At 41.4% G+C, this 25,923-nt stretch overlaps 2 protein-coding genes across 12 annotated transcripts in view; both read right to left on the bottom strand.

Annotated features, from left to right (window-relative positions):
* The window catches only part of herc2 (HECT and RLD domain containing E3 ubiquitin protein ligase 2), a 231,639-nt gene extending 213,474 nt beyond the window's left edge, over positions 1–18,165 (bottom strand). For 6 of the 10 annotated variants that reach the window (XM_072576976.1, XM_072576978.1, XM_072576981.1 and 3 more), the window contains exon 1: positions 17,841–18,164. In XM_072576976.1, coding sequence (XP_072433077.1) covers positions 17,841–17,912 — 72 coding nt within the window. In that variant the 5' untranslated portion in view covers positions 17,913–18,164. Of the gene's footprint in view, positions 1–17,840 lie in introns of all 10 variants that reach the window. The other 4 variants (XM_072576977.1, XM_072576980.1, XM_072576979.1 and 1 more) reach the window with 1 other exon arrangement.
* A 7,165-nt stretch (positions 18,166–25,330) lies between these two features.
* Positions 25,331–25,923, bottom strand: part of LOC140481184 (uncharacterized) — a 44,286-nt gene continuing 43,693 nt past the window's right edge. The window contains exon 9 of one of the 2 annotated variants that reach the window (XM_072576975.1): positions 25,331–25,890. In XM_072576975.1, coding sequence (XP_072433076.1) covers positions 25,873–25,890 — 18 coding nt within the window. In that variant the 3' untranslated portion in view covers positions 25,331–25,872. The remainder of the gene's footprint in view (positions 25,891–25,923) is intronic. The other variant, XM_072576974.1, reaches the window with a different exon arrangement.

Raw genomic sequence — 25,923 nt, 5'->3', positions numbered from 1 at the left:
TAAACATTAAAAAAAATGGGTTGAAGCTGCTGGAAGAAGAGGTGCTATCGAAGCCAGAAACCTAAGACCCAAGGCTCGAATGAACTAATGAACTATGGAATCACTGAAGCATGGCAATTGACTGATGGATGAGGAAAGGCCAGGGATTTTTGCTTTTGACATTTTTACAATCTTTGTAAATCCAACAGGTTGGTTACTGAAGGGTGTTTACAGAGTCTACACCCTATAAAGATCCTGTTTACTGTCGCCCAAATTTCAGAAACTGGCTCAAGACCATAGTTGAACACACCCTACACCAGTTCCTGTGTGTAGCCATCATACAGCACACCTCTCAGTTCCCTTTGGGATATCTGTGCCCACTTACCTACAAGGTCATTTTTCTGACCAAGCAAGCGCAGGGCATGCAATTCCTACCCTTTATTTACCCCTCCTCCCTCCCACAATCCAGGATCTGTGTACTCCTTGTACTGTAGATGAAACAGCAATTTACTTGGACTTATTTCAGTTTTGGAATGTTGGGGAAAATCACACTGCTGATTGGATGATCCTTTTGCAATTTATACCATTCAAAATTTCCAGTGATTTGCCATTTTTGATTATTTGTTGAGTTCTGACCTCAGCATCCTAATCTGTTCCAAGGAGGCATTTTACAACCTTCTAGATACAAGCTGCAATTGTTTAAGTGCCTGATAACCACTGTCCACCATCTATTCAACTGGATGTTGACTGGGTCCCAAGTCAAATCACTCCTGTGTTCCACCCAATCACAAACCTTCCTTATCTTTCCAATTCTACTCACATACCTAGGTAAAACTACTACATCCATAACATTTTCCAATTCTGATAAAATGTCACAGGTACCAAAGTCTGAAAAAGAAATACAGGGTATATGGGGAAAATAAAATGCTGATTTTTTTTCCCATGCGAGGAAGTTGAACAGTTCATCATTTCATGAACACCTTCCACCCCAACCTCAAGTTCACGTGGACCAACTCCCTCTCCTTCCCGGACCTTTCCATCTCCAGCAACCAACTCAACACTGACTATTACTTCAAACCTACCAACTCCCACAGCGACTTGGACTACACCCCCACCAACCCAGCCTCCAATCCTGACACCTTCCCTGGCCACCGCAAGAGATGTAAAACCTGGGCCCTCAACTCCACCCAAGGCCCCAAAAAGATCCTTCTAAATCCAGAGATTTTCCTGCACATCTATACATCTTATGTGTTGTGTCTGTTGCTCTCAATGTGATCTCCTTTATGCTGGGGAGACAGGACGCCAACTCATGGAATGTTTCAGAGAACCATCTCTGGGACACATGCATCAAACAACCCCACTGCCCTGGGGCTGACCACTTCAACTCCCCCTCCTCCACCCAACCCCTGGAGGAAGAACACCTCATCTTCCGCTTTGGGACCCTCCAACCACACGGCATTAACGTCGATTTCAACAGTTTCCTCATCCCCCCCTACCCCATCTTATCCCAGATCCAACCCTCCAACTCAGCACTGCCCTCTTGAACTGTCCTACCTGTCCATCTTCCTTCCCTACTACTAGTTCCAACCAACCACCATCACCCCATGCCCACATCTACCTATCACCTTCCAAGTTACATTCCCCCCAGCCCCAACTGCTTCCTTTTTATCTCTTAGACCCCTTCCACGCCCCCCCACCCCACCTTCACATTCCTGATGAAGGGCTTATGAAAGAAGCATACTCTTTTCTAAGTCAATTCTAGCCTATAAGTACACAGAAAAACTTTTATTGATCTTCTTAGAGTAGCTAGTGTAACAACGAAAAATTCAAGAATTCCAAATAATACAAATACAAAATATCAGTGTTCAACACATCCTCGAAATCAGAATCACCCAGTAACAGGAAGACTTGCAAACATAGTCAGCTCAAAAGTACTGTGTGAAGGATTTATCTCAGCACCATGCTTAGGTCCCCAGTGTCTTAGATGCCAGTGTTCATACAATTGACTCAGTTTATATGATATCAAGAAACAGTTGAAGGCACTGCAAATGCTGAGGGACCCAACAACATTCCAGTAAAAGTACCAAAGACTTGTGTTCCAGAACTAGTCTCACCCTCCTCAATCTGCTCCAATACAGCTACATCACTGGTATCTACCCAGCAATGTGCAAAACTGCCCAAATATAGACTCAAGCAAAACGTGTAGGACAAATCCAATCCAGCCAGTTACCACACTGGTCTAATCTCAAAGTGATGAACAGGGTCATTGACAATGCTATCAAATGGAACTTGCAAAAGTAACAACCTGCTCACTGACGCTCAGCTTGGGTTCCCCTCTCAGATCTCATTACAGTCCTGGTCCAAGAGCTAGGCTCCAGAGATTAGACACAAGTAACTGGGTTTGACATCAAGGCAGAACTCAACCAAGGAGCACTGAACAAATATAAGTCAATGGAAATAGAGGGCAACCTCCCTGCTGGTTAGAGTCGTAGGAAGATGGCTGTTACGGGTCAACTATCTCAGTCCTAGAACATCATTGCAGGAGCTCCTCAGCATAGTGTCAGTACAGAACAAATACAAACCCTGAAAAGAAACATAAGACGAACAATGCCCTTTTATAAAGATTTTCTTAATGACTTCACCAAACGAAATAAAAATCCCAAGGAGAGCAAACAGGTTCAAAACGAATAAATCATAAGGGAAGGGATGCTGAGATAAACAAGGGAAAGACTTGAGGCATGGAGAATCATGAGGAGTCAACTGATATTGGAATGATGTTATTAAATTGAAACAGGCCATTATAATCTACAATTTCAAAGAAGGCATTCAAATAGACACAGGCAACTGCAGTTGAGTTTCACCCCATTAAAAAAAATGCATACAATTAATCAAAATAAGCACAAGGATCAACAATAGTCCAGTTAGTTGCAATCAACACATATTTGCAAAGGGACGACCTTGGCTATCTGATAACTTCAAATGTTGAGAATGTGATAGACGAAATGGATTGAAAGAAACATTATGATGGTATGTTGTATGTGGACTTTCAAACGGCTTTAAACACAATAGCATGCAAAAGATTATTACAAAGGAACCTCGATTATCTGGCATGCAATTAACCGAATTTCAGATTATCTGAACAAGATTGCAAGGTCCCAATGCTTGGTTAACTATATTATTTGGCATTTGAATAACTGAATGAAATACTCCCCACCCATGTCCTTCGGATAATCAAGTTTCCTCTGTAATTATGTTCAAAGCTATAGAGAACCAAAATAAAAATCTGTAAATGGATAAGAATGGTAATTATTTGATTATGTACAAGCTATTCTTTATCATTACCAATAACTCATGAAGAGTACATTACACAGAGGTGTTAAGAGAAATCAGGAGGTGGACACCTAGCCATGACAAAGCTACAGGCACAGACAATAATTATTGCAACTTTCTGCCAGACCAACTGAGATCAGCCAACTCACCAGAGCCCCAGGATCACAGCCTGGGACTTTTCTTATCTGCATAAATTTGCTAATCTCTGAATAAAATCACTGACCATTCAAAAATGCAATTTTCACATTTTACTTCAAGGCGGAACTTGCATTTACCTCTCTTTTGCTTAAAAATTAAAGATGAATTACATGAAGAGTTGAACCAAACAATACATAATTAGCAGGTTATGTCAAAAGTATTACCTTAGTCACACAAAATTGTGTTTGTGAGACAACAAAGTATATAGTATGTTGCACTAAACACAAAAAAGCAATGCAGAACCCCAGGCGATTATCTGGGAAAAGGGCTTGACTCCCACAACAATTGATGGTGAAATTTGAATTCAACCAAATTCTATTAAAAAGGTGGTTGAACTGATGATGGTGTAACCTTTATTAACCTATTGTTTAAAAAAAAATACTTTTTTCATAAGCATCCTTTAGGTAAGGAAACCTGACATTATTTTCTGGTCTAATTTACATGTAACTCCAATTGCACAGCAAAGTGGGTGAAGTGCAATTGGGGATGAACGAAAAACATTGGCCTTGCCAGTGACATTCAAATTCATGAATGAGAAAAACATAACATAGTAGTCTACTTCAAAATATGTTTTCCACCATTTATATTAACTGCTATGGCATAGTGAGATTTGTCCAGTATTAAGGAGTTATGTACAGTAATGCTACACTATATATACACATAAATAAAAACTGTCAACGTTATCCAGGTCCCATCTTATAGAATTCTTTGTCACAGCTCTATAACTCCTTGTAGACATAATTTGTTGTTACAAAGCATTAGAGTTACATAAAAAAAACTGTTGAATCTTTGTTACACAGCTAAATTAATTCACAATAATTAAAATGGCAACTGACAATTATGAACATTATAATAAAACTTCTACTTCTCATATAGACTAAAATCAGCAAGATGTTGATATTCAAGTGGAGCTTTTGTAATTGACTCTAATGGCAACGATGAACTGTTAGTGTCATGTGCCTACCAGACAGCTGCCTGTGGTAAGCATAAAATGACAAGAACTGTATTCTCATCTCTATTAATACAAGTTCTACATGGAAAACTTCATTTTAAAAGTTGACGAGGTAATGACTATATACTACAACCTGCTTTGAATAACTTTTAAAAAGCAGATGCACCTCGACAAAATACAGAAAGTCACATGTCGAGACTTCTTAAAAAGTGTACTGGATGTTGACTACCTCCAAAGCACAAGCGCAGACAATCCAGTCAACAAGTTTTAAGGGAGGTTGGCTCTTGTTAATGTTTGCTCCTCAGTACTGCACTTGAATTTCATGGAGCTACAAGCTTGAAAAAGAGCTGTCGTTCCCTACACAGTTGCTTACTAGGATAAATCCTAAATTAGAATCTAGTAGCATCAGTAGTTTAAGATAAACATAGTCAATTAATGAGCATACAAACGTGACCCAGGTAGTTTGGTTAATCCAGCCGTAAATGGACTACCGACAATTTGATTACTGCAAGTGATTTTGGGACTGGGTATGAGTAGATTCAATAAAAAGAAGAATTACACAAGTTTCCACCTGAAGAAATGATCAGGATATTTATCAGAAAAAAATTTATGTATTGGGCCAAGGTTCCTCTCTTCCTGTCTCTCACCTTCACTCCTACCAACTCTCCCCTGAACTTTACATCAATACTTAGCCAAGTACGAAGCAAGGTTCCATCAACAGGACATTTCAAACCCCTAACATTTATCACCTAGAAGTTCAAGGGTAGCAGATACAATGACAGCATTTTCACCTCTAAGTTACATACCATCCTGACCTGGAACTATATCTCCATTCCTTCACAGTCATGGGGTCAAAATCCTTGAAGTCCTTAATAGCACTGAGTGCACCTGCACCACATGGACTGCAGTGGTTCCAGAAAGCAACTCACCACTATCTTCTAGACAGCAATTGAGAATGGGGAACAGATTCTGGCCTAATTTGTGCCACCAACATTCAGGAAAAAAAAAGAAAACACGGTGGGGGGGGGGGGGGGGGAAATCCAAGATAGCGCTGATCCAGTAAAATTGTGTTGCAGAGCTGCACACTGCATCGCAAGCGGGACAAAGTCCTGACCCGCCCGACCCAGATCACTACGATTTCCTGGGACTCTAGAAAGGTTGTGGAGTCAGAGAACAACTTAGCTTGGTTTGGTGTCGTACAGGAATGCCAAAGAAGAGAGGAGAAGCATTCAAGCCGGACCCACGACCCAGCCTGCAAAACCTTCGGACTCTATTTCTTACTAGGCCCTAGTGAAGGAGCTCGTGAGATGTTGGGAAACAGATAGAGGAGAAGCTGGCCCCAAACTCTATCATGCTGCAGAAGCATGAATATCAGATGGGAGACCTGGAGAAAAGGATGGATGAGGTAGAAAACAGAGTCAAAGTGGTGGAAGCTGATACCGGTTCGTCCAAGGATAGGATCCAGGCTCTGGAGATGCAGGTCTGTAATTTGCTTAACCAGGTGGATGACCTCGAGAATAGAGGCAGGAGGAAAAAAATTCAGACTGTCGGTCTGCCGGAGGGTAAGGAAGGTGAGCGGCCGGCGGAATTTATTGAGGACTGGTTGCTGAAATTCCTTAACTGGCTGGAATGGGAAACTTGAAGATGGAGATGGCTCAATGGGTCACGGCGCAGAGGTCAGGTCTGGACCAGCGTCTTCGTCCAATCTTGGTGCAGTTTCATTGTGGAGGCTTTCAGAATCCAGGTGAAGGATCCAAAGGCCCAAGTTTACAAGGGCTCTAAGATCATGTTCTTCTAGGACTGCTCAGTGGCGGTGATCCAGAAAAGAAAATCCTATGACGGCGTCAAGAGAAGACGGAGGGAACTCAGGATCCAGTAATCCCAAAGGTATCCGGTGGTGATTCGGTCACCTTAGGTGGATCTGTACATCTCTTTGACATGTCAGAGAAGGCAAGAGACTTTCTGGGCAAATTAACTTAATCTGAACAATTTAGTTTGTACAAATAGTAGTGTTGTTTGGGTATGTCTCTACATTTTTAAAAAAGAGGAAATCTGGTCAGGGCTTTCTTTTCCTATTTTTGTTTCTTGTTGACAATAATCTGGTCTAAACTATACTCACGGATGGTTGGAATGTGTACTTTCAATCTCTAAATTAAGTTATATCAAAGGATGGGTGGGGTACTTACCTTTGTTCCCAAAATCTCTTCGTTCACATTGCTATTGCATGGTGTATTTTCTTTCTTTTCTGCTGGTGTTTGCGGTGCGGCTCTAGCTAGGAGAAGAGAAAATGGTTGGGATGGCTAGATTCCTACTTACAGTTTATGCCCGATTCAGGTATTTAAATGCCCAGGATGCAGTATTGGCAGCAGGATGGGAAGTTGGGTTTGGGGTGTGTAGATGCCCCCTTCGGGCAGGGGTGAGTTCCCCTTTTCAGCGCCATTGGTGCTTTATATGTTGGTTTGTTTTTTGGTTTTTGTTGGATATAATCTTTGGCAGCTTTGTAGGTTTGTTAACCCTAGTGGTTTCAGTTTATTTGGTTTTAACGTTCAATGGATCTTGCGACACTAAGGCTCAGATGCATAATTCGCGTTCCTCCTTTCTGCAATCTAAATGTTACAGCAGAAAGTTATGGCTAATGAATTGATTAAATAGTGTATGTGGAACATCAAGGGGTGTCACTCACTAACTAAGAGGAAAAATGTGGATATTGCTTTGTTACAGGAGACACACTTGGATGATAGGGAGTATTTGAAACTACAGCAGAACAGCTTTGATCAGGTTTTCTTTTATCTTTTAATACCAGATGTAGGGGAGTGGCTAAATTGATTAGGAGGAATCTCCCATCTAAGTTACTAGAGTGTGTTAAAGACACACATGGGAGGTTTGTACTCCTTGAAGCCCTGATAAAAAGGGGAAGAATATGGTGTTTTAAATGTTTATTGCCCTCCACCTGTCCCCTCAAATATCTGGTAGATGCGTTCTCTAAATTGAGCAGTCTCGAGTCCCGGCATATCATTACAGGGGGAGATTTTAATTATCTCATGGATCCCGCAGTAGACACATTGTCCAAAGGCCACCCAATACCCTCTGTACAAACTAAACAATTAGTGGAGCTATGTGTGGATTTAGGGTTGGTGGACATCTGGAGGAGTCACCACCCTACAGGCAAGGATTTTACCTTTTTTTCCCCAACCCATACAGATGTCACACCAGGATTGATTTTTTTTTCAGACCACCGTGGCAACCCTGGACTTGGTGGCATCTTGTACAATTGGTAATATTCCCATCTGTGATCATGCTCCAGCGTACCTGTTGGTTAAAATTAAGGACGCTATAGTGGGCCCGAGGCACTGGCAAGTGGATCCCTTCGTCCTTAAGGATAATAAGTGTGTGGAGTACTTCTCTAAGGTATTTAGGGCATTCCTAAATTTTGCAAAATTAATCTTGTATCCTGAGTAGGTGCCAAACAAGCCGATGCATAAAAACAGGCGAGGCACCGAAACTGCTGGGTTTGGCAAAAAAATTAAGACATCATCCGCATACAACAAAATCTTATTTAATTTTAACCCCACTTCTGGAGCCAATATATTGGGATCCCTATGACTGGCCTCGGCCAATGGTTCAATGTAAAAAGCAGTGGCGAAAGGAGACAGCCCTGCCGGCTGCCTCTAAAAATGTTAAAGTTGCTTGAGCATACCCCATTAGTGATGACCACAGCAAGGGGATTACTGTAGAGAACCTTTACCCATAACTCAGGCGCAGTCAGTAGCCCATCTGTCCTTTGGGAAACTGCCAAAGCCTATGTCAGGGGGTTGGTTATTTCCAACTCTGCCAGTAGGAAGTGACAGAAGGGTGAGGAGCAGCATCCCCTCGAAGCACAGTTGACGGCAACCCAGAAGGTTTACTTTGACAGGCCTTCGTTGGCCAAGCTACATAGTATTACAGCACTGCAGTCTGCAGTGAACTCCGTGCTCACACAGACAGCAAAGGAGGAACTTATTTTCGCAAAACAAAGGTTATATGAGGATGGTGACAAGCCGAGCAAGCATATCTCAAAAAGGAGCACCTCTAAAGCCACTACATCGATTAGGGAAGGGTCTGGGAACCTAACATGTGATTCCAAAAAGATTAATGCGGCATTTCAGAGATTTTACTCTTGAATTATACCAATTTGAGGATTGTGAGGAGGGGCGGACGAAGATGGAGCCCTTTTTCTGGAGTTCCAGGATATGACCCCTGAACAAGAGTCTTCTTTCAATGCTCCCTTATCAGAGCAAGAGACACAAAAGGCTGTGAAGCAGCTTCAGAGTGGAAAGAAGCCCAGTCTTGATGGACTCCCCAATGAATTCTCTCAGGAATTTATAAGCATATTGTCAGGCCCAATGCTTAACATGTTCAATGACTCATACAGTAATGACTGTCTCCCACCATCTCCAAGAGGGGCGAATATTTCACTTATTCTTAAGAAAAAGGAAGGTCTCGGAGGACTGTGCTTCTTATAGGCCCATTTCACACTTAACTGTTGACTTCAAAATCCTCTCAAAAGACTCTTGCTTGAAGGTTTGAGAATGTGTTACCTTCTATTGTTAAAGAGGGCCAGACGGGCTTCTTAAGGGGCCAAAGATCCTTCAATAATGTTAGAAGGCTGCTTAATGTAATTCAAGCGTGTCAACAACAGTCAATACAGAGATTGGTGATTTCTCTAAATGCAGAGAAGGCATTTGACCCAGTTGAGTGCCCGTACCTTTTTTTAGTATGTTCAAGAGCGGTTTGGCTTGTCCAAAGCCTTTATAAGATGGGTAAAGGTTCTCTACATTAACCCTCTCACTGCAGTCATCACTAAGGGATATGATCAAGCAATTTTAACATCTTTAGAGGCAGCCGGCAGGGCTGTCTCCTTTCGCCACTGCTTTTTACATTGGTGATTGAACCATTGGCGGAGGCCAGTCATAGGGATCCCAATGTATCAGCTCCAGAAGTGGGATCAAAATTATCTAAGATTTTGTTGTATGCGGATGATGTCTTAATTTCTTTGCCAAACCCAGCAGTTACAATGCCATCAGCTCATTTGGCACAAGATTAATTTTACAAATTCAGGGGCTATGCCTATGGGTGGTCTTACAAAGGTGCTAGGTCTTGAGGGGGAATCTTGATTCCCATTTAAGTAGTCACAGGAGGGTTTTATGTTGTTTAAAGCTAATTCTGTTCAATTATTCATCAAAAACAAACAGGACCTTCAAAGATGGGAGGCACTTTCGGTCTCATGGTTGGGTCGGATAGCACTTGTTAAGATGAATATTCTCCCCTGTTGTTTGTTGTACCCTATACCAACACTCCCCCAATTTTCGATAAGCAAACGTTCAGAGACTGAACGGCTGGTTCAGCTCTGATTTGGCATTGTAAGCGATCCCCTAATAAATTAACTAAACTGCAATTGCCTCACAGACAAGGGGGAGTGGATCTCCCAGACATTAAAAACTATCAACTCAGCTCACTTTTATCTTGTGTGAGATTGGGCTTGTGGGGACCCTCTTTCAATCTGGTTAGATATCAAAACCTCTCAGGCAAAGTGTCCCCTTACTAGCTGACTGTTTTTGGACAAAATGAGGACAGTGAAGGAATATTGCCATAACCCAATAGTTATCAATACTGTTAAAGCACGGAGGGCAATTCGGCAGAGGGGAGTCAATATTGGCAAAAACGTATTTTCTTACACCTAAAGTGGGTATGCTGGGTTTTCAGCCGGGGCTGGTGGATTCAGGATTCAAACATCAGGCAGCTAGAGGTGTGTCTTGCATGGGTGATTTATTGGAGGGAGGCACAATGATGTCTTTTGATCAATTAGCTATTTAGCTCATATTTCTAGCTCATACCTCTTTCATTTCTTTCAATTTACAGATTTTATTCAAAAAAAAAACTACACTTTTGACTGACCCCCTACAAATCTGAGAGAGGAGGGTGCTCGATGCTAAGAGTACACTTTCTGTCAGTATTTTATATCATCAATTGAGGAACTGCCCCTCAGATGAATTTGATCGGCTTTGCAGGGAGTGGGAGAGAGTGTAAGCTTCGAGGTCTCCTCAGAGGCATGGGAAGTTATTTGGGAAAACACAAGATAGAAGTTTGCAATAGGACCCATGCTTTACAGTTGAAGATTCTCCACAAGGTCCACTTGGCTCTGGAGCTTTTGTCAAAATTTAAACTTCAACATGCCCCAAGTGCAAAGTTGGTACAGGCACTCTTACCCATTGCCTCTTGCCCCGTGGCAGGCTTCAAACAGCGCTGTGGCAGGTGCAATGGAGGGGATTTTGGGTGTAAAGGTGGAGAAGGACCCGATCTCTCTTCGTCTTGGCCTGCCCAGTGTATTCCCTGTAGATGCGCATAAAGAACTTTTCAACATCCTCACTTCTGCACAAGGAAGAATATCTTGTTAGGTCGGGTATTTGAAAGCCTCCCGGGCTTGTCGGGTTGGCGTAGGATTCTTATGGAGCATATCCCTTTGGATTTTCTTACAAGTACGGTACACCTCAAAACTGAGAATTTCTCGAAGACACGGCAGCCCTTTTTGGACTAGCTGGACCCAGATTTGTCTGCCACATTAATAAGGGCTTTTATATAGCTGTAACAATTGTGCTTTATGAGTCCAATATCAAGAGAGGGGGTACAGTGAATGTACGAATAGGTGAAAATTAAGGCTCTTGATACTCGAGGTCGTTTGGGTGATACAGTGGCTGCAGGGTCAGAAGCTCATTGAAGGTTGAAAGAAGCAACCAAGGTTGAAAACGATCTGGTTCAGCTTCGTGTAGCTGATAGGGAAAGGGATGGAGTCAGCGATGAAATTTCTGCTCATCCAATAGATGTCAATATCAAAGAGTGTGGCAAATTAGAGAAAGTGAAAAGCCAAATGAGGTCGCAATGACATGCAACTGGGCCGCAGTAGAATATACGTGGCACATAATAGGGCAATCCATTTGCACGCATCAAAACTTTCCAAATACAATCAACTAATTTTTTTTTCCCCTGCCGCTGGATCAAGGATAAATGTTTGTCAGCTCCCATCCAAATTGTTTTGTCAGATATTGTTTAACAACTAAAATGTCAAATAGGGAGCTCAGTCTTAGCTGCTAACAATAGAACACATTCAGTACTGCACTTGGGTCTCTAGACTGTGCTATGAACTTTGATTCAGAAGCAACATGGCTGGCAGCGATGGATTACTGGGCTAATGGTCGGATACTTGGTAGTGTGGAAGAGCAGAGGGATCTTGGTGTCCATGTACACAGATCTCTGAAAGTTGCCACCCAGGTAAATAGTGCAGTGAAGAAGGCATATGGCGCACTGGCTTTTATTGGTAGAGAAATTGAGTTCCGGAGTCCTGAGGTCATGCTGCAGTTGTATAAGACTCTGGTGCGGCCGCATCTGGAATATTGTGTGCAGTTTTGGTCGCCATACTATAGGAAAGATGTGGAGGCACTGGAACGGGTGCAGAGGAAGTTTACCAGGATGTTGCCTGGTATGGTAGGAAGATCCTATGAGGAAAGGCTGAGGCACTTGGGGTTGTTTTCATTGGAGAAAAGAAGGTTTAGGGGTGATTTGATAGAGGTGTACAAGATGATTAGGGGGTTAGATAGGGTTGACAGTGAGAACCTTTTTCCACGTATGGAGTCAGCTATTACAAGGGGGCATAGCTTTAAATTAAGGGGGGGTAGATATAGGACTGATGTTAGGGGTAGGTTCTTCACTCAGCGAGTCGTAAGTTCATGGAATGCCCTGCCAGTAGCAGTAGTGGACTCTCCCTCTTTATGGGTATTTAAGCGGGCATTGGATAGGTATATGGAGGATAGTGGGTTAGTGTAGGTTAGGTGGGCTTTGATCGGCGCAACATCGAGGGCCGAAGGGCCTGTACTATGCTGTATTCTTCTATGTTCTATGTTCTATGTTCTATGAAACAAAACTGAGCCTCATATGTTGTTTAAAACACAGGACACTGGTTTTCATACCATTTGCTAATTTTATTTTTAAAAAAGAAAAATCAGTTTACTAGTCCATGGATTCTTATAATGTTGAAAATCATACTGGATAAACAGCACATCCATAACCGTACCAATTCAGACTGGGCCACAAAACAAGCATTTAGGCCTTTTCTACCAGTTACTAAACCTATCTGCATATGTTGTCATATTTGTGGATATGCTGTGGTTAAGGACTATACACAAAAAACTGAGTCAACACTTATGGGGTTAACTTCCAGCTACACATCCTGGGTAGATTCTGCAGTTGAAATAAATCTATAAATCTAATATTAACTTAAACAGCAATTTAAAATTTTAGTACCATTTGACAACTGTTCTGGAATGGAGCCAGATCTAAGGTCCTGATCAAAAACAACTTACTGACACAAGACAACAGGCCAGGCTCACATCAACTGTCACAACAATCTTTGGCATGGACTGAGTAGTTACACAATTTCTTCAGTCCTTCTCATAAGCTCAGTTGTCTTTTCTCTCAGATATACACAGAAATTGGCTGTTAAGTATTTGCCCACCCTCTCTGCAGTTCAGCTTCCTTTCTTAAGTAGCTGATAAAGCAAAATGAAAGAGGCAGGCACACTAGAAAACAATTAAACTTTATGCCTCAAGTGCTGCGCTTCGGCGGGTCGGTGTGGACTTGTTGGGCCGAAGGGCCTGTTTCCACACTGTAAATCTAATCTAATCTAATCTAATCTCAATGGTTCACCAGGTGATTATGGAGATCAAACATGTAGTGCACATTTAAGCTGTAGTTGCACAAAGACCACAAATAGCTCAATAGTTCAAAGCGTGTTCTTTCATAATACTGTGAGGTTTAAAATAGTCAGTCTATACATTAGCATTTGAAGTTCCACATGATTTTCTTAGCATTCCCATGACCACCTTAAAATATTTTTGACTTGCGCAAAGGTTTAACTGCCAAAAGGTATAGTAGGGCTAAAGAAATAATTCACAAGTAAAGATTCCTCTTTCAGCAACTGAAAGATCTTCAGGATTTCCTTGTCAATTTAACAGTCACAAACTATTTAGATTATTGCTAGCAACTTTAAACATGATTGATAATAGATCAACATAACATCAGTCACATTGCATTGAGGGTCCAGTTTCTTCTCCTTCCCATTCAGGAGTTTCATCTCAGTAGCAGTGGCCAAAAGTGTGACAACAAGCAAAGAGTGCACAAATTCAATTTTTCATTTGGAGCATAGAAAGACGAAGAGATTTTAGCCAAAAGCAACTGAGTAAGAATCTTCCCACAGTCAAATCTAAACTGGGGTGCATCATTCAATTCAGGTGATGGCAATGTTTTGCTTAGAATGGACAATACCAGCGTAATACAGTAAGTCAGTCTGACAGACGTTCAGACAATCAAGAAAGAGAGCTTTTTAGGTTTTATGAAAATGCGTTCACTTTCCACAGATCATTATTCCTAAACTGAATACTATCAAGTTTTTTTTTGTTTTCTACATCAAGCTAGTTTAAAAGAGACATCCTTTTGCTAAAATTATTCCATTGAGGTTGGTAAGATAGACATTCTTAGGTATTTCTTATCTACTTTGCAGATCAAAAACGTTACACCAATCCAGCTAAATCCATTCCAGCTCATTATAACCATGTCAAAATATAATCAAATGTCCTTTTACAGATCTTGCAAAGGACCAGCAAGTTTCACTTTTCAAGACTTTCTTTGCATCAGAGTGCAGCAACAAAATCAGTTACAGTATGAAAGAGAAATTCTACTGAAACTCTTCAGGGAACGTAACACAAGTTCTGGAGGTCTAATGGGATCTGACGAAATTCATTTCACCATAATTAAGTCGTAAACAGAAAAAGATCATTTGGAAACAAAAATCATTTGCTTAAATTTCTTTTTTATTGTTCTTTTCAACAATAACTGTGCCAAAAACAAACATTAACAAAATAATAATCAAGCTCATGTTTTAAAATATGATTAGTACCTGCTTAAGACATTCAGTTTGCTTATAACAGGTTTGTAAAACGATAACCAATTAACAAAACATGACAATTCCACAGAATCATTGCTCAATATCTGTACCTACAAATAATGCTCATAGAATCACAGGAATAGCAGACCATTCAGCCCATCAGGTCTAATGCACCATTGGAGGCTGATTGAATACTTCAATGCCTGTCACTCACGCGATCCCCATACAAACCACTGGTAATCAGAATCAGTCCAAATCATTTTTCTGAAACTCTAATGCATCAATGAATATCCACGCACACTCCATTCTTGCCAACGTTGCTCATTTAGAATAAACCAAACATATTCAACTAAACATCCAGTCAATACTGACATGGAAACGTGCAGTCTTGTGATTCACCATCAAAATACTCTACTACACTCCAAATGTTCCATGCTAATGTTCTCCAAAGACTGTCCAGTCTACTTCAATTCATCACCAAACTCCACATCCATTGCTATCCTAGAGTTGCAATGTCTATCATTGTTGTTCCATCAACTTCCATTAGTCAACCAATACTATTCCCCTCGATTCCAAATTCAAACCATCTACAGACCTCCTTCAATCCTACATATGCAAATGTTTTCCATTCTATTTCCCATCTTCTAGGCTTTACTTCAGCACACCACCTCACCTTATCTTCTGTGGTCATCATGGCCCTGTGCCCTGTACTGCAAGTTGCTCATCTTGAACCCCATTTTCAGAGCATTTTTTTTTCCAAAACCTTTAAGTTGCTTCTCTCAAATGTTTCTCTCATTTTTGCTGAGCATCTAAACCATCTTTCTCAGGACATTCGCTGTATTAAAAAGCTGACACATTCAGTGATTATTGACGAATAAAAAACTGTGTGGAAAATTCCAAAATTACAACGTGTTTGGATTTTCAGCTCTTCCTCCACGTATAAACTGATTGCTGGGATGAGAAAAAGTGCTGATCTCAAATGAAATACAACAGAATACAGGCAAGCAGCAGAAATGTATTATTTGTTTTACATAGTATGCTAGAGAACTGTGGACTGCATTACCAGAGCGAGTGAGTGACTGGAACACAGTACCTGCCAACATTTAAGAACATGAACAGATGAGATATACCAACAGGATGGACATACGGAATTAGGATAGGCAACATAGCCCAAGCGGGCTAAGACAACTTGCTTCCATGTTTCAAATTCTAATACTAATGCCTATCATTTTGCTTTGCACAGATGATTTACTCTCTCTCCCCTACTTAATATCTGAATAAATGCCAGAAAATAAAATAAAATCAACAAGATTTTTGAGAAGGAAAGCATGCACAGAAATTAAGCTCACGTTTGACATATAAATTTCCTCTCTGCAATATGCATTTCTGCTCTTGGCGTTTCCCCTTTTCCATGCAATTGTCCTTGAAATTCAATATTATTTATTCTTTCACAGGATTTGATTTCATTGGTTGGCCCAATTTCCCTCTTCTTCTCCAACCACAGTTTCCCTCATGAATCAGATGGGTTTTTACAGCAATGGTTGGTAGTAACCATTGTTGAGACATCACTGAGCTCTTCTTAACAGAATTTATTTCCCCAGCAGCTGTCATGGTGATATTTGAACGGTATGTCTCCAGAGCATTTGCCTGATGCACTACACCATCACCTCAAATGAAATCTGGGAACAAGCAAGTATAGATATATACATGAAGATTTCATAGCAAAGTAATTTGCAAAGCATGCTACATTTTTACTATGTTATGCATGGAATTTCTCATTCTTATTCACGTCACAAATATTCCCTCCATTAATTACTTGCCTCAGACACACTGACTACAAGATCCTTCTTACTTCACATGGCAAATACCATGCCCAGAGGTGGGGATAACATTAGGGGTAGCTGAACTGGACTAGGCATAGAGTTAAAACTCACAACACCAGGTTATAGTCCAACAGGTTTAATTGGAAGCAATAGCTTTCAGAGTGCTGCTCCTTTTTAACTTTGTACACCAACACTGGCATCTCCAAATCATAGACTAGGCATATAATTACTGTGGTTACAAAAGCAGATCAGAGGCTGAAAACTCTAGCAAATAACTCACCTCCTGATTTCCCCAAAGGATACCCACAATCTACAATGCACAAGCCAGAAATGTGATGGATTACTCCCCGCTTGCCTGGATGAGCACAGCTCGAACAACAATCAAAAAGCTTGACAACATCCAGGACAAAGCAACCCATTTGATTAGCATCACATCCATAACTATTCACTGCCTTCAGCACCATTCAATAGAAGCAAGGTGTATCATCTACAAGAAATTCACCAAGACTCCTTCAATAGCAACTTCCAAACACACGATCACTACCATCTAGGACAAGAGCAGCAGACAGATTGGAATACCTACACCTCCAAGTGACTCACCATCCTGACTTGGAAATACATCTCCAATGCTTCAGTGTCATTTGGTAAAAATCCCTTTCCCTCCTCACAGCACAGTAAGTACATTTGCAATATATAATCAAATGAACTGATGGTACAAGGACGCAACCTGGTCAAAGGCAACTATTGGGGAAAATAAATACTGGTCCATTCAGAAAAGGCGACATGCTTTCAATGAATTTAAAAAAATTTTGAATGCTACCAATGCATGCAAATAATTCAACACAAAACAGCTTCCTGGAAGAGAGTGTTATAAAAAGAGGTTAACCTGTTAATCTCACTTCCATGAAAGGTGTGTCTAAAAAATATTTGTCACCTTGCTGCTTCCATTTTCAGACCTATTTGTGGTCCAAAGGAGATTAACCTAATAGCAGTTCCTGATATTTAGCTAATATTGAGAACTCTTTCAACACCCTATGCTAAAGTGAAAGTACATACTAATCCTTTAAAGAAAGTATAATGTTTCAGTACTGGATAACTACCTACAGTAAATATTGATACATGCTCCAAACCAGGGGCAAACTGAGCTCAAGACAATACAAGAGGCTTTCATTAGGACTCATATTACATATATAACTAATTAAGTATTAAATGTGAAACGAATATAACCATATGTTTAAAATTCTTATTTGTACCCTCTCTATTTAACATCTCCATCATTGAAGCCAACAGAGCAGTGGGAAAATGAGAGGAGGGAAATTGGGCGGTTAAGAGAAAAATAGCCGTCCAGGTCCAGGGCTGCCTGCCTGCAGGAGACTAAAATTATAATCACACTGCAAAAATCTGCATCCCTCACCCACCCACCCAAACACACACACACACACACACATTATCCCACTGGCGCTCCCATCCTTATTTTACATCCTTCATTGAGAGGTTTTTGGATATCTTCACCGGGCATTAACCTAGATTTAGGGATTCCACCTACCACACCGCCTGGTAACAGTTAGCTGTTTAATTTTACTACCTGCAAATCCGTCTTGAGCCACTTTGAGTCGAATCGAGCCTGTGCTGTTAGGCAGAAACACTGGACAGGCATCTTCCCAGCTCAGATCGGTGCAGGATGTTCAGCGGCAGGAGAAAAGGGAGGAAAACACCCGCATTATCCTCGATGGATCTGCCGAGGGGAGCGAATCACTGCTGCACAAGGCTCGGGCCTGCCTCCGCTGCTGATTTAACAAGGGACAGCCCGCTCCTCCATAACGTTAGAGCCCGTTTTCTGCCTCTTTCCCTTCCCCCCACCCCCTTCTGTCCGTAATCCGTCTCCTCCCCAGTCCGTGCACCCTCTCACAGCAACTCTGACCGCCGGAAGTGGAGATCAACCAAACCTGGAAGCGGCGGCCATTAGCAACGGCGCGGTGACGTCACCGAGTGACGGAGCTGGCAGCCAATCGGACGGTGGGACATGCCCATTAACCCCCGTCAGCCAATCAGAGTGAGGGGGCGTTCGGCCAGTCATGTGACTGGTGTTTGCCCGAAGGTGAGGAGGATGAAGAATTTCCGAAAGGGTATGAACTGTGCTTGCTCGTTTAGTTCTTTTATCTCTTAAGATTAGAATCCCTACAGTATGAAGACAGGCCCTTTGGCCAAACAGTCCACACCGACCCTCTGAAGAGTAACCCACCCAGATCCTTTTCCCTCTGACTAATGCGCCTAACACTATGGGCAATTTATCATGGGCCAATTCACCTGACCTGCACCTCTTTGTGATTTGGGGGAGGGGGATATCGGAGCACCCGCAGAAAACCCACGCTGACACAGGGAGAATGTGCCAACTCCACACAGACAGTCACCCGAGGTTGGAATTGAAGCTGGCCCCCTGGCACTGGGAGGCAGCAGTGCTAACTGCTGTGCCACCTAAGATGGGCATCATGTTGGGGTCTCTGAGCACTCTGAGGCACACGACCTCAGTGTGGATATTTTTACAGCAAGGAAAAGAGGCTCTTGGAGTCATACAGCATGGAAATAGACCCTTTTATATGGCCCAACTCTGTGGTACTGACCAGATATCCTAACCTAATCTAATCCCATTTGTCAGCACTTGGCCCATGTATGTCCAAACCTTTCCTATTCATATACTCAGAGTTGTATTTTAAATGCTGTAATTGTACCAGTCTCTACCACTTCCTCTGGCAGCTCATTCTATACAAATACCACTGTCTGTGTGAAAAAGTTGTCCTTCAGGTCCATTTTAAATCTTTCCCCTCTCACCTTCAACCTGTACCCTCTAGTTTTGGACACCCCTAGCCTGGACAAAATAGTTGAGCTATTCACCTTATCTATGATGTGGCGGTACTGGTGTTAGACTGGGTTGGACAAAGTAAAAAAACTCAACACCAGGTTATAGTCCAACAGGTGTATTTGAAAACACTAGCTTTCAGAGTGTTGCTCCATCAGATGGAAGGAGCAATGCTCTGAAAGCTAATGTTTTTAAATAAATCTGTTGGATCATAACCTGGTGTTGTGATTTTTCACCTCAACTGTGCCTCATGATTTTATAAACTTTTATGAGGTTATCCCCAGCTTCCTTTGCACAAGGGAAAAAATTCCCAGCCTATCCAACCTCCCTTTATAACTCAAACCCTCCATTCTCAGTAACATCCTTGTAAATTTTTTTGCAACCTTTCCAATTTAATACCCTTCTTACTATAGCAAGGTGATGAATTATTCACAGTATTCCAAATGTAGCCTTACCAATGTCTTATACAGATGTCACATGATGTACTAACTCCTTGTTTGGTCAGGGCATAGAATACAGGTCCTTCAGCCCTTCAAGGAGTTATCTGTTTTAATACCAATGAGAGTGAATGAATGGCAACACATTTCCAAGTCAGAATAGTGAATGACTTGGAGGGGAACATGCAGGTCATAATCTGTTTTCTAGCATTTGGCCTGTAACTTTACATACTATGGCACTTCAAATGTTCATTTAAACAGGTCTGAAGGTATCTTGCACCATTTCAGGCAGTGAGTTTGAGATGCACCACTGTCAGGCTGAGTACTTATTTTCCTCAAACCCCTGCTCCAGACCTTAAAATGGTGCCCCTGCTTATTGACCCCTATCTATGCTCCTCAGAATTTTGTGCACCTCAATCCGATCCACTTCCCCCCTCCACCCATACTGAGTAGCAGCAGTGTGTACTAAATGAAAGATGCACTGCAGAAATTGACCAAAGCTCCTTTTGGTGAAACCTATGACCACTTCCAGCAATAAGGAAAAGAGCAGCAGATAATGGAAAGACTATGACTCGCAAGTTCCCCTCCAAGTCATTCATTATTCTGACTTGGAAATGTGTTGCCATTCCTTCACTTCCAGGTTAAAGTCTTGGAAATTCCTTGCCTAAAGGCATTGTCGGTCAACGTACAGTACAGGGACTGCAGCAGTTCCAGAAAACATCTCGGCACTACATTCTCAAGGGCAACAAGAGACGAGCAATTAATGCTGGTCAGGAGGAAGGATATGAATCATTTGTGCACTTTTCTGTCTCTCACCTGCTCTGGTAGCCACGATATTTATATGTCTAGTCCAGTTCAGCTTTTGGTCAATGGTAAGCTCTTGATGTTGATAGTGAGGGATTCAGCAATACTAATTCCTTTGAATGTCAAGGGCCAAAAGTTAAAATCTTTTTTTGTTTAAGATGACTGTTCTCCAGAAATTCTGTGAACATTACTGACAGTTCTTGTTGCAGTGAACGTGGTCTGCTTCACCAACTGAGGTGTTGAGATTGGTGCTATCCAATGTGTCGTTATCGGCAAACATCCCATTCTGACCTTACAATGAGAGGAGGTCATTGAAACTGCTGAAGATTGTTAGCACTGCTGGTGGTGGAGTGGTAGTATTCCTACTTCTAGTCACGAAGACCGGGTTTATATCTCTCTTGCTCCAGAGGAGTATAACGTTGGTCTGAACCAGTTGATTTGGAAAATGTAAGAGGCCTCTTGTGACACAGTGATAATGTCCCTATCTCTGGATCGGGAGGCCTGGGTTCAAGTCCGCCTTGCTCTAGAGGTGTGGATAACCTTTCTGAACAGTTTGATTATGAAAAATAAGTAAATATTTTTTAAAAACTCTGAAGAGATCCCGCAGAGATGTCTTGAAGCAGGGAGGACTGACGTCATACAAACAATTTCCATCTTCCTTTGAGCCAGGTATGACTCCATTTAGTGGTGAGATGCCCACTGACTTTAATTTGTTGGTGCTCTTTCATGCAACGTCTACTCAATTGCAACCTTGCTTGATGCACTCCCCTCACCTCTGGAATTTAGTTGGAACCAAGACTGTGATGAGGTCAGGAGCTGAGAGTCTCCCTGGCAGAACGCAAACTTTATAATGATATTCTTTATCCAGAGTTTATCTTTCTCCTCAGGAAAGGAGAGCCAAAAGTTGCTGCTCTCGTACAGTTTGTTTTCATTAAAGTACAAAGTGTTGCCCCACATCGAAAAGAAATGCTTGATGGGAAATATGACAAAACTGGGCAAATTTCTTTTCCTCTTCTCTCTTTTACTAAGGCATTGACAGCCTGCTGGCATGTGTTTCCACAGGAACTAAACACCCTCTAATACAAATCAAAGTGGCTATCTTTTGGCAGCCTGATCAAGGACGAAGTGTCTGCAAACTTTACAGTTTTGGATAAGAGTGAGCTTGACCTCTCATTCAACTGTGATGACTCAGTTACTGAAAGGTTTGCTGATATTCATAGTCAATGCTCACAAATGTGCACTTCTAGCTATTAATATAGAAAGTTCATGACTGCAGTCAGTACCTCCCTACCAGGATAGTGAAACCCTTTATTGTAACCGAGCTGCTACCCCTAGTAAACTTTGCTTATTCAACACAGAAAATTGAGAATCAATGAAATTTCAAAACTCTGCAAGGTAAAATAACCACCAGCGATCCTATTCAGACTAGAATTTAAGAATGTAAAAAGATAACTTAAAACATACGTCTCATCCAGTCATTTGGTTATCAGTTAACTTTTGCAGGAATGTTTCCCGTTTCTTGTCATGCTTTGAGGGAAAGGCTACGATGTTGAAACTGTTTTGAATTCAAATAGCACCTGTAATAAATATATTGGCATTTTATAGAAGTGTGAGACTAAACCAAACCAGAGGCCTGAGGTGAAAGTGATTAGAACCTTAGTGAAAGAAATAGATTTTAAGCAAAGGAGGAGATGGAAGTGCAAGAGAGGTTTAAAAAGAATTACTGAAAATCACCTGCCAATTGCAAAAAGATGGGACATATCAGCACAATGCCTCTAACTGCCCTTTTACAAATTTAGGGTTTTCTCACAGATTTAGGCAGGACAATCACTGCTGTATGAAATCTGGTGTCTTTTGTTTATAAATTAGCTCCTTCTGTTCAATATCTAGTCATACAGTAGTGCATCCTAACATTACAGTAGATCTGAACTGGATTGTGTCTGTTGCATGTGACCCTGTATGAGCTTTCTCCAGTGCTCACAAGGTGGATTGGAAGATCTTGTGAATGATGTGTGTTTTATTATCAAATGATCAAATGATCAAAAGCAATCCAATGAGATCAGGGACATGCAAAGCAGGTGAAAGCATACTGCTAAAACTCAGTGCCATTTATTAATAATTACCCATTTTATACTGCCTGTCTGTCTTTTCCTTTCCCGTTTCTTTTCTGTGGTGTGATATGTATTGAAAATATTAATATTCTGTGATTCAGATATCATAGAATCCCTATAATGCAGATAGAAGCCATTCAGCCCATTGAGTCTGCATCAACCCCCAACAGCTTCCTCTTCCTGACCCCACGTTTACGATGGCTGATCTACCTAACCAGCCCACAGCTCCTAGATGGCAGTGGAACAGGGCTCCTGAGCTGGAGCTCGTCCACTCCAACCACTTTTTTTTCTTTTTGCGTTTTCTTTTTCTTCTTTTTATTTTTCTTTTCTCTCTACTTGCTTTCTGGAGGGAGGAACTGTCATGGAGGCAGCTAGGGGCCCAGAGTGGGAACTTTACCAATCGGCCATGAGCAGGTTGGCACGCCCAAGCAGAACTCTAGCAGGCGGCAGCATCGCAGAAACGGCTGAGGGCCCAAAGTAGTACCAGAGCAGGATACTGGCAGTCAGCAACTTGGAAGCGCAGGGATCAAGAGATTGAACTCAGCGTGAGAGAGAGAAGATGGTGGTTGGTGGCAAGATGGCAGCATGGGGATTGAGATGTTGAACTCTCATGGAGAAAGACCAGTCTGTAAGACTATGGCTAAAGAAGGATTTTAATTTGGAACTTATAACCTCATTGTTTATTTCCTACTTTAAACTTAATGTCAAACATTTAACATTTCTTTATTTTTCTACTTCTTATCTAAGGTTTTGTACCTAGGTATCTTGTACCTAAAATGGTGCCAAATGTGGAAACATTGTAAACTTTTCACTACTCAAGACAATTAAACCTAATTCTAATTCTAACCTGCACAACATGGAGCAATTTAGCATGGGCCAACCCAGCTAACTTGCACATCTTTCAACTCTTGGAGGAAACTGGAGAACCCAATGGAAACCCACACAGACACAGGGGGAGCACACAAACTCCATACAGATATCACCTAGGCTGGATTTGAACCTAGGTCTTTGGTGTTGTGAGGCAGCAGTGCTCCCCATGTTGTGCCACCATTCTATCCATGCCACCATAGAAGTAGATGTGGTCAGTTCTGTGACAGTAGGGTTTATGCCCGAAATGCCGACTCGTGCTCCTCTGATGCTGCCTGTCCTGTTATGCTTTTCCAGCACCACACCTTTCTTAAGTTTTTAAATAGGCTATGATGTCATTCAGAACATTGAATGTAACTGCAGTCAAGTGCTTGGGATAACTCCAGTTGTGTTAATAGATAAAAATGTTTCTATTGTTTGAATTATAAGAGTTAAGGGAACAGAAAGCCATTGAGTTTAGTTTGGGCTTCTGAACTGAAATTTCAGGCCTTTCGCTCAGAAAAACCAGGAGTTCAGTTTTTATTTTGTTTTTGTTCATGGGATGTGGGTGTCACTGGCTGGGCCAGCTTTGTTGCTGATCCCTAATTGCCCATAGGTAACCACATCCACTATCAGAAGAGTCAAGCAATCAGTCATCCCGAGTCTGTGGAGCTTCCACAGAGAGAGTGTGGATAGAAATTTTCAGGATTTTAGAACTGAAAAAGTTTAGGTCATCAGAATTGAGAGGTTAATGCCTACAAACTCAAAGTGCATTGCTTTTTTAAATAAAAAGACTACAGCAGTTCAAGGGGCAAAACAAATCTGGAAAGAGTTTTAAGAACTTGAGATTGAAGTGTTTTTTTCTCCAGGATTCAGTATCAGTATCAGATAGTAGACAATAGACAATAGACAATAGACAATAGATGCAGGAGTAGGCCATTCTGCCCTTCGAGCCTGCACCGCCATTCAATATGATCATGGCTGATCATTCCTAATTAGTATCCTGTTCCAGCCTTATCTCCATACCCCTTGACTCCACTATCTTTAAGAGCTCTATCCAATTCTTTCTTAAAAGAATCCAGAGACTGGGCCTCCACTGCCCTCTGGGGCAGAGCATTCCACACAGCCACCACTCTCTGTGTGAAGTAGTTTCTCCTCATCTCTGTCCTAAATGGTCTACCCCGTATTTTTAAGTTGTGTCCTCTGGTTCGGCACTCCCCCATCAACGGAAATATGTTCCCTCCTGCCAGAGTGTCCAGTCCTTTCATAAGCCTATACGTTTCAATCAGATCCCCTCTCAGTCTTCTAAACTCAAGGGTATACAAGCCCAGTCGCTTCAGTCTTTCCGTGTAAGGCAATCCTGCCATTCCAGGAATTGACCTCGTGAACCTACGCTGCACTCCCTCAATAGCCAGAATGTCTTTCCTCAAATTTGGAGACCAGAACTGTACACAGTACTCCAGGTGTGGTGTCACCAGGGCCCTGTACAGCTGCAGGGTTGTGAAATGGTTCAAAAATTTATTTTGAGGTTTGTATTAAGATCTTTTTAGTAGTCCTCTGTAATATTTTCCTGGTGTAATGAATTTGTTCTGTTGCTGAAGATAATCTGCAGCCCCGTGTAAAATGTTTGTGACTAATCACAGTAACCAGCTGCAAAAATTAAGCATATGATCTGTCAAACGTGGATGTAATCATTCTGGGATAAAACAAAGATCTAAAGATCTGAAACAAACAAGAACAGAAATTGCTGGAGTAACTCAGCAGAGTCCTGAAGAAAGGTCACTGAACTCAGAACGTTAACATTGTCTTCTCTGCACAGTGCTGCCAGACCATCTTGAGATATGTCTTGTCCAGTATTACCATCAGCTGGGTCATATTTTGTTAACTTCTACATTTCACATTTGGATAACTAAAGGTAGAATCCCTTGTGGTACGATATGTAAGGCTGCTCCTGACATGAGCTTCAAAGAAGACACTGTTTGGGAGAGACCAAAAGCAAGTTTTGTTTTTAACTCTTTAATTAACAGCTGAGATTCGTATAAGAGGGAAGGCCATTTGTCCTTCATATAATTCTGAAAGAAATACAATCCAGAATGTTTCTACTTATGGATCCAAATTTATTAGGTCTAACTTTTTAATTGAAAGCCAGTAATAAAATAGTTCTAACAACACACTTTATTCAACTAAGCAAAGAGCAGTCATGTCAGCTGCTTTTCTGTGCTATTATAAAAAATAGTGCATATTTTAAAGTTCCTGTTCAGCTGTAACAGCAAAATCATAAAAGGAGCAAGGTTTATGTTTCATTAAAGTTAGAATGGTTAAGATTATGTAGAAGGTAAAGGATACATTTAGTTGACTTAACAGATTTTGTGAATGATGCTCATTGGTTGTTTGTCAGCAAGCATAGCAGTGGGAGTACATTAACACAAACTGCTCTATTTCTAAGGGATCAAAATTAAATTTGAGGCAGAGGTGAAGAATTTATTCATTCTTGGTCTTCATCTTGAGAGTTCACATCTTCTGATTCGTTTGTATGACTGGAGTCACCGACATCAACTTCTTTCACCTAATGGAAAAGTACTATTTGCATTTTAATTTATTTTATGTTCAATG

Source organism: Chiloscyllium punctatum, chromosome 9, assembly GCF_047496795.1.
Source record: "Chiloscyllium punctatum isolate Juve2018m chromosome 9, sChiPun1.3, whole genome shotgun sequence".
Taxonomy (NCBI): Eukaryota; Metazoa; Chordata; class Chondrichthyes; order Orectolobiformes; family Hemiscylliidae; genus Chiloscyllium; species Chiloscyllium punctatum.
Note: the sequence above shows the minus strand (reverse complement) of the source record. Positions and strands in the feature narration are given on the sequence as shown.